This window comes from Oncorhynchus kisutch, unplaced genomic scaffold, assembly GCF_002021735.2.
Source record: "Oncorhynchus kisutch isolate 150728-3 unplaced genomic scaffold, Okis_V2 Okis01b-Okis20b_hom, whole genome shotgun sequence".
In the NCBI taxonomy this organism is placed as follows: domain Eukaryota; kingdom Metazoa; phylum Chordata; class Actinopteri; order Salmoniformes; family Salmonidae; genus Oncorhynchus; species Oncorhynchus kisutch.
In genome coordinates, this window is record NW_022261978.1 from 4,121,306 (window position 1) to 4,137,086 (window position 15,781).

The following is a 15,781-nucleotide window of genomic DNA, read 5'->3' on the forward strand; positions in this document are numbered from 1 at the left end:
TACTCTATTCTGTTATATTCTACTCTATTCTACTCTATTCTACTCTATTCTACTGTACTCTTTTCTGTAATATTCTACTCTACTCTACTCTACTCTTTTCTACTCTATTCTACTCTACTCTATTCTGTTATATTTTACTCTATTCTACTCTATTCTACTGTACTCTAGTCTGTTATATTCTACTCTACTCTACTATACATTTTTCTACTGTACTGTTCTACTCTACTATACTCTACTCGACATCTTTCTCTCCTCCCTCCTCTCTCGTCTCTCGTCTCTCCTCCCGAAGTCTTGAGTGTGTCAGACACTGTGACTCAGTGACTCAGTCCTCTCCCTCCTCTAGGTTACAGTGACCTGGGCGTGTCAGAGACCCCTCTCCTGTACAGCCTGTTGGTGACTCGCTGCAGTGACATGCACTGTGAGGAGTTCTGTGTGTATAAAGGGACCAGTCCAGAGCACTCTGCCTTCCTGCCCCCCGGGTTCAGATCAGGTCGATACAGGGTGTCAGCATCCATTACTGTAGAAGACCACCAGGGGGCAGCAATCACCGCTCTCAACAAGTAAGGGCCATTATGACGCATTGGGCACACACTGTGAAGATGAATTTATGCATGTGTGTGGGTTCTTATCATGTGTGTGTGTCTGTGCGTGTGTTTTGTTATTGTGTGTGTCCCTAGGTCTGTGGAGGTGGTTCTTCCAGACAGTCCTCCAGGCTACAGCAGCCTGCCCCACTGGCTCAGTAAGCTGACCTCCACCACACTCAGACAGCTACTGAAACAGGGAGACTCACAGAGGGTCAGAGAGCTGTCCCTGGCCCTGATCACTGTTCTCAATGAGGTAGGATACAATCCTATCCCTCTATCTATCTATCTATCTATCTATCTATCTATCTATCTATCTATCTATCTATCTATCTATCTATCTATCTATCTATCTATCTATCTATCTATCTATCTATCTATCTATCTATCTATCTATCTATCTATCTATTTATCTATCTATCTGTTTATCTCTCTCTCTCCCCTATATGTCTGTTTATCTCTCTCTCTCTCCCCTATATGTCTGTTTATCTCTCTCTCCCCTATATGTCTGTTTATCTCTCTCTCTCCCCTATATGTCTGTTTATCTCTCTCTCCCCTATATGTCTGTTTATCTCTCTCTCTCCCCTATATGTCTGTTTATCTCTCTCTCTCTCCTATATGCCTGTTTATCTCTCTCTCCCCTATATGTCTGTTTATCTCTCTCTCTCCCCTATATGTCTGTTTATCTCTCTCTCTCTCCCCTATATGTCTGTGTATCTCTCTCTCTCTCCCCTATATGTCTGTTTATCTCTCTCTCTCTCCCCTATATGTCTGTTTATCTCTCTCTCTCCCCTATATGTCTGTTTATCTCTCTCTCTCTCCCCTATATGTCTGTTTATCTCTCTCTCTCTCCACTATATGTCTGTTTATCTCTCTCTCCCCTATATGTCTGTTTATCTCTCTCTCTCCCCTATATGTCTGTTTATCTCTCTCTCTCTCCACTATATGTCTGTTTATCTCTCTCTCCCCTATATGTCTGTTTATCTCTCTCTCTCCCCTATATGTCTGTTTATCTCTCTCTCTCCCCTATATGTCTGTTTATCTCTCTCTCTCTCCCCTATATGTCTGTTTATCTCTCTCTCCCCTATATATCTGTATCTCTCTCTCCCCTATATGTCTGTTTATCTCTCTCTCTCCCCTATATGTCTGTTTATCTCTCTCTCCCCTATATGTCTGTTTATCTCTCTCTCTCCCCTATATGTCTGTTTATCTCTCTCTCTCCCCTATATGTCTGTTTATCTCTCTCTCTCTCTCCCCTATATGTCTGTTTATCTCTCTCTCCCCTATATGTCTGTTTATCTCTCTCTCTCTCCCCTATATGTCTGTTTATCTCTCTCTCTCTCCCCTATATGTCTGTTTATCTCTCTCTCTCTCCCCTATATGTCTGTTTATCTCTCTCTCTCCCCTATATGTCTGTTTATCTCTCTCTCTCTCCCCTATATGTCTGTTTATCTCTCTCTCTCTCCCCTATATGTCTGTTTATCTCTCTCTCTCTCCCCTATATGTCTGTTTATCTCTCTCTCTCTCCCCTATATGTCTGTTTATCTCTCTCTCTCTCCCCTATATGTCTGTTTATCTCTCTCTCTCCACTATATGTCTGTTTATCTCTCTCTCCCATATATGTCTGTTTATCTCTCTCTCTCCCCTATATGTCTGTTTATCTCTCTCTCTCTCCACTATATGTCTGTTTATCTCTCTCTCCCCTATATGTCTGTTTATCTCTCTCTCTCCCCTATATGTCTGTTTATCTCTCTCTCTCCCCTATATGTCTGTTTATCTCTCTCTCTCTCCCCTATATGTCTGTTTATCTCTCTCTCCCCTATATATCTGTATCTCTCTCTCCCCTATATGTCTGTTTATCTCTCTCTCTCCCCTATATGTCTGTTTATCTCTCTCTCCCCTATATGTCTGTTTATCTCTCTCTTCTCCCCTATATGTCTGGTTATCTCTCTCTCTCCCCTATATGTCTGTTTATCTCTCTCTCTCTCTCCCCTATATGTCTGTTTATCTCTCTCTCCCCTATATGTCTGTTTATCTCTCTCTCTCCCCTATATGTCTGTTTATCTCTCTCTCTCTCCCCTATATGTCTGTTTATCTCTCTCTCCCCTATATGTCTGTTTATCTCTCTCTCCCCTATATGTCTGTTTATCTCTCTCTCCCCTATATGTCTGTTTATCTCTCCTCTCTCTCCCCTATATGCTTGGTTTATTCTCTCTCTCTCTCCCCCTATATGTCTGTTTATCTCTCTCTCTCCCCTATATGTCTGTTTATCTCTCTCTCTCTCCCCTATATGTCTGTTTATCTCTCTCTCTCTCCCCTATATGTCTGTTATCTCTCTCTCTCTCCCCTATATGTCTGTTTATTCTCTCTCTCTCCCCTATATGTCTGTTATCTCTCTCTCTCCCCTATATGTCTGTTTATCTCTCTCTCTCCCCTATATGTCTGTTTATCTCTCTCTCTCCCCTATATGTCTGTTTCTCTCTCTCTCTCTCCCCTATATGTCTGTTTATCTCTCTCTCTCTCCCCTATATGTCTGTTTATCTCTCTCTCTCTCCCCCTATATGTCTGTTTATCTCTCTCTCCCCTATATGTCTGTTTATCTCTCTCTCCCCTATGTCTGTTTATCTCTCTCTCTCCTATATGTCTGTTTATCTCTCTCTCTCCCCTATATGTCTGTTTATCTCTCTCTCCCTATATGTCTGTTTTTCTCTCTCTCTCCCCTATATGTCTGTTTATCTCTCTCTCTCTCTCTCCCCTATATGTCTGTTTATCTCTCTCTCTCTCTCCCCTATATGTCTGTTTATCTCTCTCTCCCCTATATGTCTGTTTATCTCTCTCTCCCCTATATGTCTGTTTATCTCTCTCTCTCCCCTATATGTCTGTATCTCTCTCTCCCCTATATGTCTGTTTATCTCTCTCTCTCCCCTATATGTCTGTTTATCTCTCTCTCTCCCCTATATGTCTGTTTATCTCTCTCTCCCCTATATGTCTGTTTATCTCTCTCTCTCCCCTATATGTCTGTTTATCTCTCTCTCTCCCCTATATGTCTGTTTATCTCTCTCTCTCTCCCCTATATGTCTGTTTATCTCTCTCTCCCCTATATGTCTGTTTATCAATTCAATTCAATTCAATTCAAGGGCTTTATTGGCATGGGAAACATGTGTTAACATTGCCAAAGCAAGTGAGGTAGACAACATACAAAGTGAATATATAAAGTGAAAAACAACAAAAATTAACAGTAAACATTACACATACAGAAGTTTCAAAACAGTAAAGACATTACAAATGTCATATTATATATATATATATACAGTGTTTTAACAATGTACAAATGGTTAAAGGACACAAGATAAAATAAATAAGCATAAATATGGGTTGTATTTACAATGGTGTTTGTTCTTCACTGGTTGCCCTTTTCTCGTGGCAACAGGTCACAAATCTTGCTGCTGTGATGGCACACTGTGGAATTTCACCCAGTAGATATGGGAGTTTTTCAAAATTGGATTTGTTTTCGAATTCTTTGTGGATCTGTGTAATCTGAGGGAAATATGTCTCTCTAATATGGTCATACAGGAGGTTAGGAAGTGCAGCTCAGTTTCCACCTCATTTTGTGGGCAGTGAGCACATAGCCTGTCTTCTCTTGAGAGCCATGTCTGCCTACGGCGGCCTTTCTCAATAGCAAGGCTATGCTCACTGAGTCTGTACATAGTCAAGGCTTTCCTTAATTTTGGGTCAGTCACAGTGGTCAGGTATTCTGCCGCTGTGTAGGACCAAATAGCATTCTAGTTTGCTCTGTTTTTTTGTTAATTCTTTCCAATGTGTTAAGTAGTTATCTTTTTGTTTTCTCATGATTTGGTTGGGTCTAATTGTGCTGCTGTCCTGGGGCTCTGTAGTGTGTGTTTGTGTTTGTGAACAGAGCCCCAGGACCAGCTTGCTTAGGGGACTCTTCTCCAGGTTCATCTCTCTGTAGGTGATGGCTTTGTTATGGAAGGTTTGTGAATCGCTTCCTTTTAGGTGGTTGTAGAATTTAACAGCTCTTTTCTGGATTTTGATAATTAGTGGGTATCGGCCTAATTCTGCTCTGCATGCATTATTTGGTGTTCTACGTTGTACACGGAGGATATTTTTGCAGAATTCTGCGTGCAGAGTCTCAATTTGGTGTTTGTCCCATTTTGTGAAGTCTTGGTTGGTGAGCGGACCCCAGACCTTACAACCATAAAGGGCAATGGGCTCTATGACTGATTCAAGTATTTTTAGCCAAATCCTAATTGGTATGTTGAAATTTATGTTTCTTTTGATGGCATAGAATGCCCTTCTTGCCTTGTCTCTCAGATCGTTCACAGCTTTGTGGAAGTTACCTGTGGTGCTGATGTTTAGGCCAAGGTATGTATAGTTTTTTGTGTGCTCTAGGGCAACAGTGTCTAGATGGAATTTGTATTTGTGGTCCTGGTGACTGGACCTTTTTTGGAACACCATTATTTTGGTCTTACTGAGATTTACTGTCAGGGCCCAGGTCTGACAGAATCTGTGCATAAGATCTAGGTGCTGCTGTAGGCCCTCCTTGGTTGGTGACAGAAGCACCAGATCATCAGCAAACAGCAGACATTTGACTTCGGATTCTAGCAGGGGGAGGCCGGGTGCTGCAGACTTTTCTAGTGCCCGCGCCAATTCGTTGATATATATGTTGAAGAGGGTGGGGCTTAAGCTGCATCCCTGTCTAACCCCACGACCCTGTGTGAAGAAATTTGTGTGTTTTTTGCCAATTTTAACCGCACACTTGTTGTTTGTGTACATGGATTTTATAATGTCGTATGTTTTACCCCCAACACCACTTTCCATCAGTTTGTATAGCAGACCCTCATGCCAGATTGAGTCGAAGGCTTTTTTGAAATCAACAAAGCATGAGAAGACTTTGCCTTTGTTTTGGTTTGTTTGGTTGTCAATTAGGGTGTGCAGGGTGAATACATGGTCTGTTGTACGGTAATTTGGTAAAAAGCCAATTTGACATTTGCTCAGTACATTGTTTTCATTGAGGAAATGTACGAGTCTGCTGTTAATAATAATGCAGAGGATTTTCCCAAGGTTACTGTTGACACATATTCCACGGTAGTTATTGGGGTCAAATTTGTCTCCACTTTTGTGGATTGGGGTGATCAGTCCTTGGTTCCAAATATTGGGGAAGATGCCAGAGCTAAGTATGATGTTAAAGAGTTTTAGTATAGCCAATTGGAATTTGTTGTCTGTATATTTGATCATTTCATTGAGGATACCATCAACACCACAGGCCTTTTTGGGTTGGAGGGTTTTTATTTTGTCCTGTAACTCTTTCAATGTAATTGGAGAATCCAGTGGGTTCTGGTAGTCTTTAATAGTTGATTCTAAGATCTGTATTTGATCATGTATATGTTTTTGCTCTTTATTCTTTGTTATAGAGCCAAAAAGATTGGAGAAGTGGTTTACCCATACATCTCCATTTTGGATAGATAATTCTTCGTGTTGTTGTTTGTTTAGTGTTTTCCAATTTTCCCAGAAGTGGTTAGAGTCTATGGATTCTTCAATTGCATTGAGCTGATTTCTGACATGCTGTTCCTTCTTTTTCCGTAGTGTATTTCTGTATTGTTTTAGTGATTCACCATAGTGAAGGCGTAGACTCAGGTTTTCCGGGTCTCTATGTTTTTGGTTGGACAGGTTTCTCAATTTCTTTCTTAGATTTTTGCATTCTTCATCAAACCATTTGTCATTATTGTTAATTTTCTTTGGTTTTCTATTTGAGATTTTTAGATTTGATAGGGAAGCTGAGAGGTCAAATATACTGTTAAGATTTTCTACTGCCAAGTTTACACCTTCACTATTACAGTGGAACGTTTTACCCAGGAAATTGTCTAAAAGGGATTGAATTTGTTGTTGCCTAATTGTTTTTTGGTAGGTCTCCAAACTGCATTCCTTCCATCTATAGCATTTCTTAATGTTACTCAGTTCCTTTGGCTTTGATGCCTCATGATTGAGTATTGCTCTGTTTAAGTAGACTGTGATTTTGCTGTGGTCTGATAGGGGTGTCAGTGGGTTGACTGTGAACGCTCTGAGAGACTCTGGGTTGAGGTCCGTGATAAAGTAGTCTACAGTACTACTGCCAAGAGATGAGCTATAGGTGTACCTACCATAGGAGTCCCCTCGAAGCCTACCGTTGACTATGTACATACCCAGCGTGCGACAGAGCTGCAGGAGTTGTGACCCGTTTTTGTTGGTTATGTTGTCATAGTTGTGCCTAGGGGGGCATATGTGGGAGGGAATGCTGTCACCTCCAGGCAGGTGTTTGTCCCCCTGTGTGCTGAGGGTGTCAGGTTCTTGTCCGGTTCTGGCATTTAGGTCGCCACAGACTAGTACATGTCCCTGGGCCTGGAAATGATTGATTTCCCCCTCCAGGATGGAGAAGCTGTCTTCATTAAAATATGGGGATTCTAGTGGGGGGATATAGGTAGCACACAGGAGGAAATTTTTCTCTGTTAGGATCATTTCTTTTTGAATTTCTAGCCAAATGTAGAATGTTCCTGTTTTGATTATTTTAATGCAGTGAGTTAGGTCTGCTCTATACCAAATTAGCATACCCCCTGAGTCCCTTCCCTGTTTCACACCTGGTAGTTTGGTGGATGGGACTACCAGCTCTCTGTAACCTAGAGGGCAACCAGTGGGCCCTCTATACCAGGTTTCTTGCAGGATGACAATGTCTGTATTACCGATTTCTTTGGTGAAGTCCGGGTTTCTGCTCTTTAGGCCAAAGGCAGATGACCTCAGGCCTTGGATATTCCAGGATAATATAGTGAAGGCTTTTTGTTCCATAGAGTGTCCAATGTTGTTGGTCGTGGTTTGGCCTCAGGCCAGTAAGTGTGAGCAGAGCCTGCTGAGCATCTGGTACATGCCATTGGCTTGGGCGAGTGTGAGAGTGGGGGTTGGGACTGTTTGCCCGCTCACTACCTGGGCGTATGTGTGGCTTCCATGTTGAGGCCCTCTTTGCGGGGGTGGGGTGCATGGGGTGGGCAGGAGTGGCATAGGTCTGATCTGAGGGGGCCTAAATGGAGTGTGGGCATGGTTGACGTGGGGGGGTGTTGATTGGTTGGGGTGGGGGTGTGGATGTGTCTTGGTGTACTGTGGTCTGGATGTAATTCCTCTTGGCGTGGGTCCTCTATGTGTAGGTCCAGGGGGGGGTCCTGCAGATCTGGGAGGGTGTCTCGCTGGTCTGGGTGGGGTGTCTATTGATCTGTTGCTCCTGTGTGGAGTGTTGAGGATACGTTTGAGAGCGATGTCCTTTAGGGTCCGGGCAAAGGTGGGCACTGCTGCCTTGTAGAGGTGGACCTGGTCATAGAGGCTGTTCAAGTCCAGGGTGGAGTGGTGGGCCAGGAAAACGTTTGGTTTTGAGGCACAGTCACGGGAAATACTTGCATTTACCCGCTGTATTGTGGCGGGGTGGAAGTCTTTTCGTGGTAGCAGGGTGGAGATAACCACTTGTGCGTTGGGGAAAGTAGAAGAAGCCTTTTCAATCACTCCCTTCAGTGCTGTGGCCACTCTTTCCTGCTGTGCTCTCAGGTCGTTTGTGCCTGTGTGTATTATTATGTGGCTGGGTGAGCCTAGTTTGGCCTCAGACAGAAGGTCTAGGGCACGCTGGGTGTTTGGACACCAGAGTTTAGACACACTTTTTTTGGGGGAAAAAGTATTTTTTCTTCTATATATTTCCCATTTGAGTCCATAAGTAGTACAATCTGTGTCTTGTGTTTGTCCTCAGTGGGTGTGGGGGGGTTGACAGAAGGGCTATCAGGGTGGCTGACAGGGGGGTGCTCAGAGGGGGTGAGAGCCTCTGGGCTTGGGGTTCTTCATTTGTCTGTTGTGCTGTGATGTCGACTCTATGGTCAGGGTCTGGTGTGGACTGTTCTGCTGTGGTGTCGACTCTATGGTCAGGGTCTGGTGTGGACTGTTCTGCTGTGGTGTCTACTCTATGGTCAGGGTCTGGTGTGGACTGTTCTGCTGTGGTGTCGACTCTATGGTCAGGGTCTGGTGTGGACTGTTCTGCTGTGGTGTCGAGACTTTTGTTGGGTGCTGAGGTGGGCTGTTCTGCTGGCTTCTCTGTGGGGGTGGCCACCTCTCTAGTGGGTTGTTCTCTGTCACACGCCGTCCCCCTCACCCTCTCCTCCATCCCCCTCAACCTCTCCTCCACCAGCAGTCTGATACTCTCCTCTAGTGCTCTGTTCTGCTCCTCTTTCTCCTGTTGTATTTGTCTCACCACTGTCCAAAGTGCAGATATGTCTCTGTCCACCTCCAGCTCTCCGGGTCTGGTTAAGGGGCTGTTGTTGTGCTGGACTGTTGTCTGGGTCTGTGCTGACTGAAGTGTAATCACCTGCTGTTCCAGCTCCACCTGCTTTATCTCCAGCTGGGTGAATTTGTCCTTCATTTCAATGAGGGAGTGGTAATCTGTGCTGGGAGGTTGACCCTCCGCTGGGGGTTGCTCATCTGTGGGGTTACATAATAAAGAGGTCTGGTCTGATCCTCTCGGGGTGGGGGTATCTTTATCAAGGGAGAGTTTCTCCTGCTGAGCTAATTCTTTGATTAGGTGAAAGTCCAGCTGAAACTGTTTGTGGTTACGCTGTACCATCACTGTTCCGGACTTATAGATATTTATATTACTTAACTCAGAGTCCTCGTTGTCAAGTATTCTGAGTTTCCACCCCTCGTTAATCCCCCCTCTCTTAACAGAGGGGTAGTGTGCTAATATAGCACTGTGCCATGCCAGGGGATGGTTTGTGTGGAAGATAAGGTTGCTGATGTTCCCATTTTTGTAATAGTCAGCAAAAAGTGTCTCTTGATTTTCCATAAGGAGCTTTATTTTGTAATCTTTTCTTGCCTTATCATTCTTTACATGCACAGAGTACTGTATTTTAATTGCCTCTGAACAACGGGAGGGAGCTTCTAAGGCCTCTCCATTTGGTTGGGGTAGACTGTGTGACTCTCCTGCCATTGTTGGGCTAATGGGCTTTGACACCTCTCACTTGACACGTCAGTGCTATTTGAAGCTGTATCAAGCTTGGCAGAATTATGTTAGAATTCAGTATGTTAGAATTCAGTCCTTATAAAGTAATGTTGTGTATTTTTCTTCTTGGCTTTTGGAGAAAAAAATATATAGTTTCAGACTAAGCATTACTCACTCAGTTCCAGGTTGGATGGTGTTTTCAGGTTTCTGTTGTTTTCCAGAGAATTTGCTGTATAGAGAAATAAATCTTGGTAGTTGTGAACCTTCCAGGTGATTCCGTAATTCCGTCCAAAATCAGGTTGTAGGTTTTAAGTTTTGATTTGAAGTAGGGGGTATGTTGTAGAGGGTAGAATCCAGTATGTGTTCCTGACAAAAAATCAAAGTTTATCTAACTCCTAATCTATCTTTTTTAAAGAAAATGCTGAAAAAATGCAGGAGCTCATCTGATTGTGACTTCTGCTCTGCTCTGTCTCGGTCTCTATCTCTCTCTCCCTCCCCTATATGTCTGTTTATCTCTCTCTCCCTCCCCTATATGTCTGTATCTCTCTCCCTCCACTATATGTCTGTTTATCTCTCTCTCCCTCCCCTATATGTCTGTATCTCTCTCCCTCCACTATATGTCTGTTTATCTCTCTCTCCCTCCCCTATATGTCTGTATCTCTCTCCCTCCACTATATGTCTGTTTATCTCTCTCTCCCTCCCCTATATGTCTGTATCTCTCTCTCCCTCCCCTATATGTCTGTATCTCTCTCCCTCCCCTATATGTCTGTTTATCTCTCTCTCCCCCTACATGTCTGTTTATCTCTCTCTCCCCTATATGTCTGTTTATCTCTCTCTCCCCTATATATCTGTATCTCTCTCTCTCCCCTATATGTCTGTTTATCTCTCTCTCCCCTATATGTCTGTTTATCTCTCTATCTCACCTATATGTCTGTTTATCTCTCTATCTCCCCTATATGTCTGTTTATCTCTCTCTCCCCTATATGTCTGTTTATCTCTCTCTCTCCCCTATATGTCTGTTTATCTCTCTCTCCCTATGTCTGTTTATCTCTCTCTCTCCCCTATATGTCTGTTTATCTCTCTCTCTCTCCCCTATATGTCTGTTTATCTCTCTCTCCCCCTATATGTCTGTTTATCTCTCTCTCCCCCCTATATGTCTGTTTATCTCTCTCTCTCTCTCTCCCCCCTATATGTCTGTTTATCTCTCTCTCTCTCTCCCCTATATGTCTGTTTATCTCTCTCTCTCCCCTATATGTCTGTTTATCTCTCTCTCCCCTATATGTCTGTTTATCTCTCTCTCTCCCCTATATGTCTGTTTATTCTCTCTCTCTCCCCTATATGTCTGTTTATCTCTCTCTCCCCTATAGTCTCTTTATCTCTCTCTCCCCTATATGTCTGTTTTCTCTCTCTCTCCTCTATATGTCTGTTTATCTCTCTCTTCTCCTCTCTCTCTCCCCTATATGCCTGTTTATCTCTCTCTCTCCCCTATATGTCTGTTTATCTCTCTCTCCCCTATATGTCCTGTTTATTTCTCTCTCTCCCCTATATGTCTGTTTATGCTCTCTCCTCTCTCTCTCCCCTATATGTCTGTTTATCTCTCTCTCTCTCCCCTATAGTCTGTATGTTATCTCTCTCTCTCTCCCCTATATGTCTGTTTATCTCGTCTCTCCCTCCCTATATGTATGTTTATCTCTCTCTCCCCTATATGTCTGTTTATCCTCTCTCTCTCCCCATATTCTGTTTTATCCTCTCCCTATATGTCTGTTTATCTCTCTCTCTCCCTATATGTCTGTTATTCTCTCGATCTCCCCCTATATGTCCTGTTATACTCTCTCTCTCCCCTATATGTCTGTTGTATCTCTCTCTTCCTCTCCTATATGTCTGTTATTATTCCTCTCTCTCCCCTAGTATGTCTGGTTTATCCTCTCTCTCATCATCCCCTATATTCTGTTTATCTCTCTCTCTCTTCCCCTATATGTCCTGTTTATCTCTCTCTCCCCTATATGTCTGTTATTCTCTCTCTCTCCCCCTATATGTCCTGTTGATCTCGCTCTCCTCTCATCCCGATATGTCTTATCTCTCTCTTCGAACATCCCCTATAATGTCTGTTTATCTCTCGTCTCTCCCCTATATGTCTGTTTACTCTCTCTCGGCTCTCGTCCCCTATAATGTCGGTTTATCTCTCTCATCTCTTCTCCCCTATATGTCGGTTTATCTCTCTCTATTCCCTATATTGTCGTATCTCTCTAATCTCACCCCTATATGTCTGTTTATCTCTCTCCTCTCCCCTATAGTCCTGTTTATCTCTCTCCCATATGTCTGTTTATCTCTCTCCCCCTATATGTCTGTTATCTCTCTCTCCCCTATATGTCTGTTTATCTCTCTCTCCCTTCTCTCTCTCTCTCTCTCCCCTATTGTATGTTTATCTCTCTCTCTCCCCCTATATGTCTGTTATATCTCCTCTCTCCCCTATATGTCTGTTTAATCTCTCTCTCTCTCCCCTATATGTCTGTTTATTCTCTCTCTCTCCCCCCTACATGTCTGTTTATCTCTCTCTCTCGCCCCTACATGTCTGTTTATCTCTCTCTCCCCTATATGTCTGTTTATCTCTCTCTCCCCTGTATGTCTGTTTATCTCTCTCTCTCCCCCTACATGTCTGTTTATCTCTCTCCTCTCTCTCCCCTATATGTCTGTTTATCTCTCTCTCCCTATAATGTCTGTTTATCTCTCTCTCTCCCCTATATGTCTGTTTATCTTCTCTCTCTCCCCTATATGTCTGTATCTCTCTATCTCTCCCCTATATGTCTGTTTATCTCTCTCTCTCTCCCCATATGTCTGTTTATGTCTCTCTCTCCCCTATATGTCTGTTTATCTCTCTCTCCCCTATATGTCTGTTTATCTCTCTCTCCCCTATCTCTCTCTCTCACTCTCTCTCCTCTCTTCTCTCTCTCTCCCCTATATGTATGTTTATCTCTCTCTCTTCCCCCTATATGTCTGTTTATATCCTCTCTCTCCCCTATATGTCTTTTATCTCTCTCTCTCTCCCCTATATGTCTGTTTATTCTCTCTCATATCCTCCCCTACATTGTCTGTTTACTCTCTCTCTCCTCTCCTCGCCCCTACATGTCTGTTTATTGCTCTCTCTCCCCTATATGTCTGTTTATCTCTCTCTCCCCTATATGTCTGTTTATCTCTCTCTCTCCCGCCTACATGTCTGTTTATCTCTCTCTCTCTCCGCCCACTACATGTCTGTTTATCTCTCATCTCCCCTATATGTCTGTTTATCTCTCTCTCCCTGTATGTCTGTTATCTCTCTCTCTCCCCCTACATGTCTGTTTATCTCTCTCTCTCTCTCTCTTCCCCTATAATGTTCTGTTTATCTCTCTCTCCCTATATGTCTGTTTATCTCTCTCTCTCTCCCTATATGTCTGTTTATCTCTCTCTCCCAATATATGTCTGTTTATCTCTCTCTCCCCTATCTCTCTCTCTCTCTCGTCCCCCTATATGTATTGTTTATCTCTCTCTCTCCCCCCTATATGTCCTGTTTATATCTCTCTCTCTCTCCCCTATATGTCTGTTTATCTCTCTCTCTCTCTTCCCCTAATATGGCTGTTTATCTTCTCATCTCTCCCCCTACATGTCTGTTTATCTCTCTCTCTAGCCCCTACAATGTCTGTTACGTCTACTCTTCCCCTATAATGTCTGTTTATCCTCTCTCTCCCTATATGTCTGTTTATCTCTCTCTTCTCCCCCTACATGTCTGTTTATCGTCTGTCTCCTCTCGCCCCTACATGTCTGTTTATCTCTCTCTCTCTCGCCCCTAATGTCTGTTTATCTCTCTCCTCCCCTATATGTCTGTTTATCTCTCCTCTCCCCTGTATGTCTGGTTTATCTCTCTCTCTCTCGCCCCTACATGTCTGTTTATCTCTCTCTCTCTCTCCCCTATATGTCTGTTTATCTCTCTCTCCCCTATATGTCTGTTTATCCTCTCTCTCTCTCTCCCTATATTGTCTTGTTTATCTCTCTCTCTCTCCCCTATATGTCTGTATCTCTATCTCTCCCCTATATGTCTGTTTATCTCTCTCTCTCTCCCCTATATGTCTGTTTATCTCTCTCTCTCTCCCATATATGTCTGTTTATCTCTCTCTCTCTCCCCTATATGTCTGTTTATCTCTCTCCCCCTATACGTCTGTCTCTCTCTCTCCCCTATATGTCTGTTTATTTCTCTCTCCCCTATATGTCTGTTTATCTCTCTCCCCTATATGTCTGTTTATCTCTCTCTCCCCTATATGTCTGTTTATCTCTCTCTCCCCTATATGTCTGTTTATCTCTCTCTCTCTCCCCTATATGTCTGTTTATCTCTCCTCTCTCTCCCCTATATGTCGTGTTTATCTCTCTCTCTCCCCTATATGTCTGTTTATCTCTCTCTCCCCTATATGTCCGTTTATCTCTCTCTCCTATCTCGCTCGCTCTCCCCTATATGTATGTTTATCTCTCTCTCCTCCCCCCTATATGTCCTGTTTATCTCTCTCTCTCCCCTATATGTCTGTTTATCTCTCTCTCTCCCCTACATGTCTGTTTACTCTCTCTCCTCCTCTCGCCCCTACATGTCTGTTTATCTCTCTCTCCCCTATATGTCTGTTTATTCCTCTCTCTCTCCCCCTACATGTCTGTTTATCGTCTCTCTCTCCTCGCCCCTATATGTCGTATCTCTCATATCTTCTCCGCCTATATGTCTGTTTATCTCTCTCTCTCTCCCCTATATGTCTGTTTATCTCTCTCTCTCTCCCCTATATGTCTGTTTTATCTCTCCTCTCCTCTCTCTCCCTATATGTCTGTTTATCTCTCTCCCCCTATATGTCTGTCTCTCTCTCTCTCCCTATATGTCTGTTTATCTCTCTCCCCTATATGTCTGTTTATCCTCTCATCCCCCTATATGTCTGTTTATCCTCTCTCTCCCTCTCTCCCTATATGTCTGTTTTATCTCTCTCTCCCCTCTATGTCTGTTTATCTCTCTCTCTCCCTATATGTCTGTTTATCTCTCTCTCTCTCCCCTATATGGCTGTTTATCTCTCTCTCTCTCCCCTAATATGTCTGTTTATCTCTCTCTCTCTCCCCTATATGTCTGTTTATCTCTCTCTCTCTCCCCTATAAGTCTGTTTATCTCTCTCCCCCTATACGTCTGTCTCTCTCTCTCCCCTATATGTCTGTTTATCTCTCTCTCCCCTATATGTCTGTTTATACTCTCTCCCCTATATGTCTGTTTATCTCTCTCTCCCCTATATGTCTGTTTTATCTCTCTCTCTCTCTTCTCCCCTATATGTCCTGTTTTATCTCTCTCATCCCCTATATGTCTGTTTATCTCTCTCTCTCCCCTATATGTCTGTTTATCTCTCTCTCTCCCCCCTATATGTCTGTTTATCTCTCTCTCTCTCCCCTATATGTCTGTTTATCTCTCTCTCCCCCTATACGTCTGTCTCTCTCTCTCCCCTATATGTCTGTTTATCTCTCTCTCCCCTATATGTCTGTTTATCTCTCTCTCCCTCCCCTATATGTCTGTTTATCTCTCTCTCCCCTATATGTCTGTTTATCTCTCTCTCTCTCCCCTATATGTCTGTTTATCTCTCTCTCCCCTATATGTCTGTTTATCTCTCTCTCTCTCCCCTATATGTCTGTTTCTCTCTCTCTCTCTCCCATATATGTCTGTTTATCTCTCTCCCTCTCTCCCTATATGTCTGTTTATCTCTCTCTCTCCCCTATATGTCTGTTTATTCTCTCTCTCTCTCCCTCTCCCCTATATGTCTGTTTCTCTCTCTCTCTCCCTCCCTACATGTCTGTTTATCTCTCTCTCTCTCTCCCCTATATGTCTGTTTATCTCTCTCTCCCCTATATGTCTGTTTTCTCTCTCTCCCCTATATGTCTGTTTATCTCTCTCTCCTCTCTCTCTCCCCCATATGTCTTTTATCTCTCTCTCTCTCCCCTATATGTCTGTTTATCTCTCTCTCTCTCCCCCTATATGTCTGTTTATCTCTCTCTCTCTCCCCTATATGTCTGTTTATCTCTCTCTCTCTCCCCTATATGTCTGTTTATCTCTCTCTCCCCTATATGTCTGTTTATCTCTCTCTCTCTCCCTATATGTCTGTTTATCTCTCTCTCCCCTATATGTCTGTTTATCTCTCTCTCT

General features: G+C 43.3%; 1 protein-coding gene across 1 annotated transcript in view; it reads left to right on the forward strand.

Annotated features, from left to right (window-relative positions):
* The window catches only part of LOC109885561 (polycystin-1), a 105,184-nt gene that overhangs the window by 35,629 nt on the left and 53,774 nt on the right, over window positions 1-15,781 (forward strand). Inside the window, 2 exon segments of the mRNA XM_031811054.1 lie at window positions 344-560; window positions 678-837. Of these exon segments, the coding sequence (XP_031666914.1) occupies window positions 344-560; window positions 678-837 (377 nt within the window).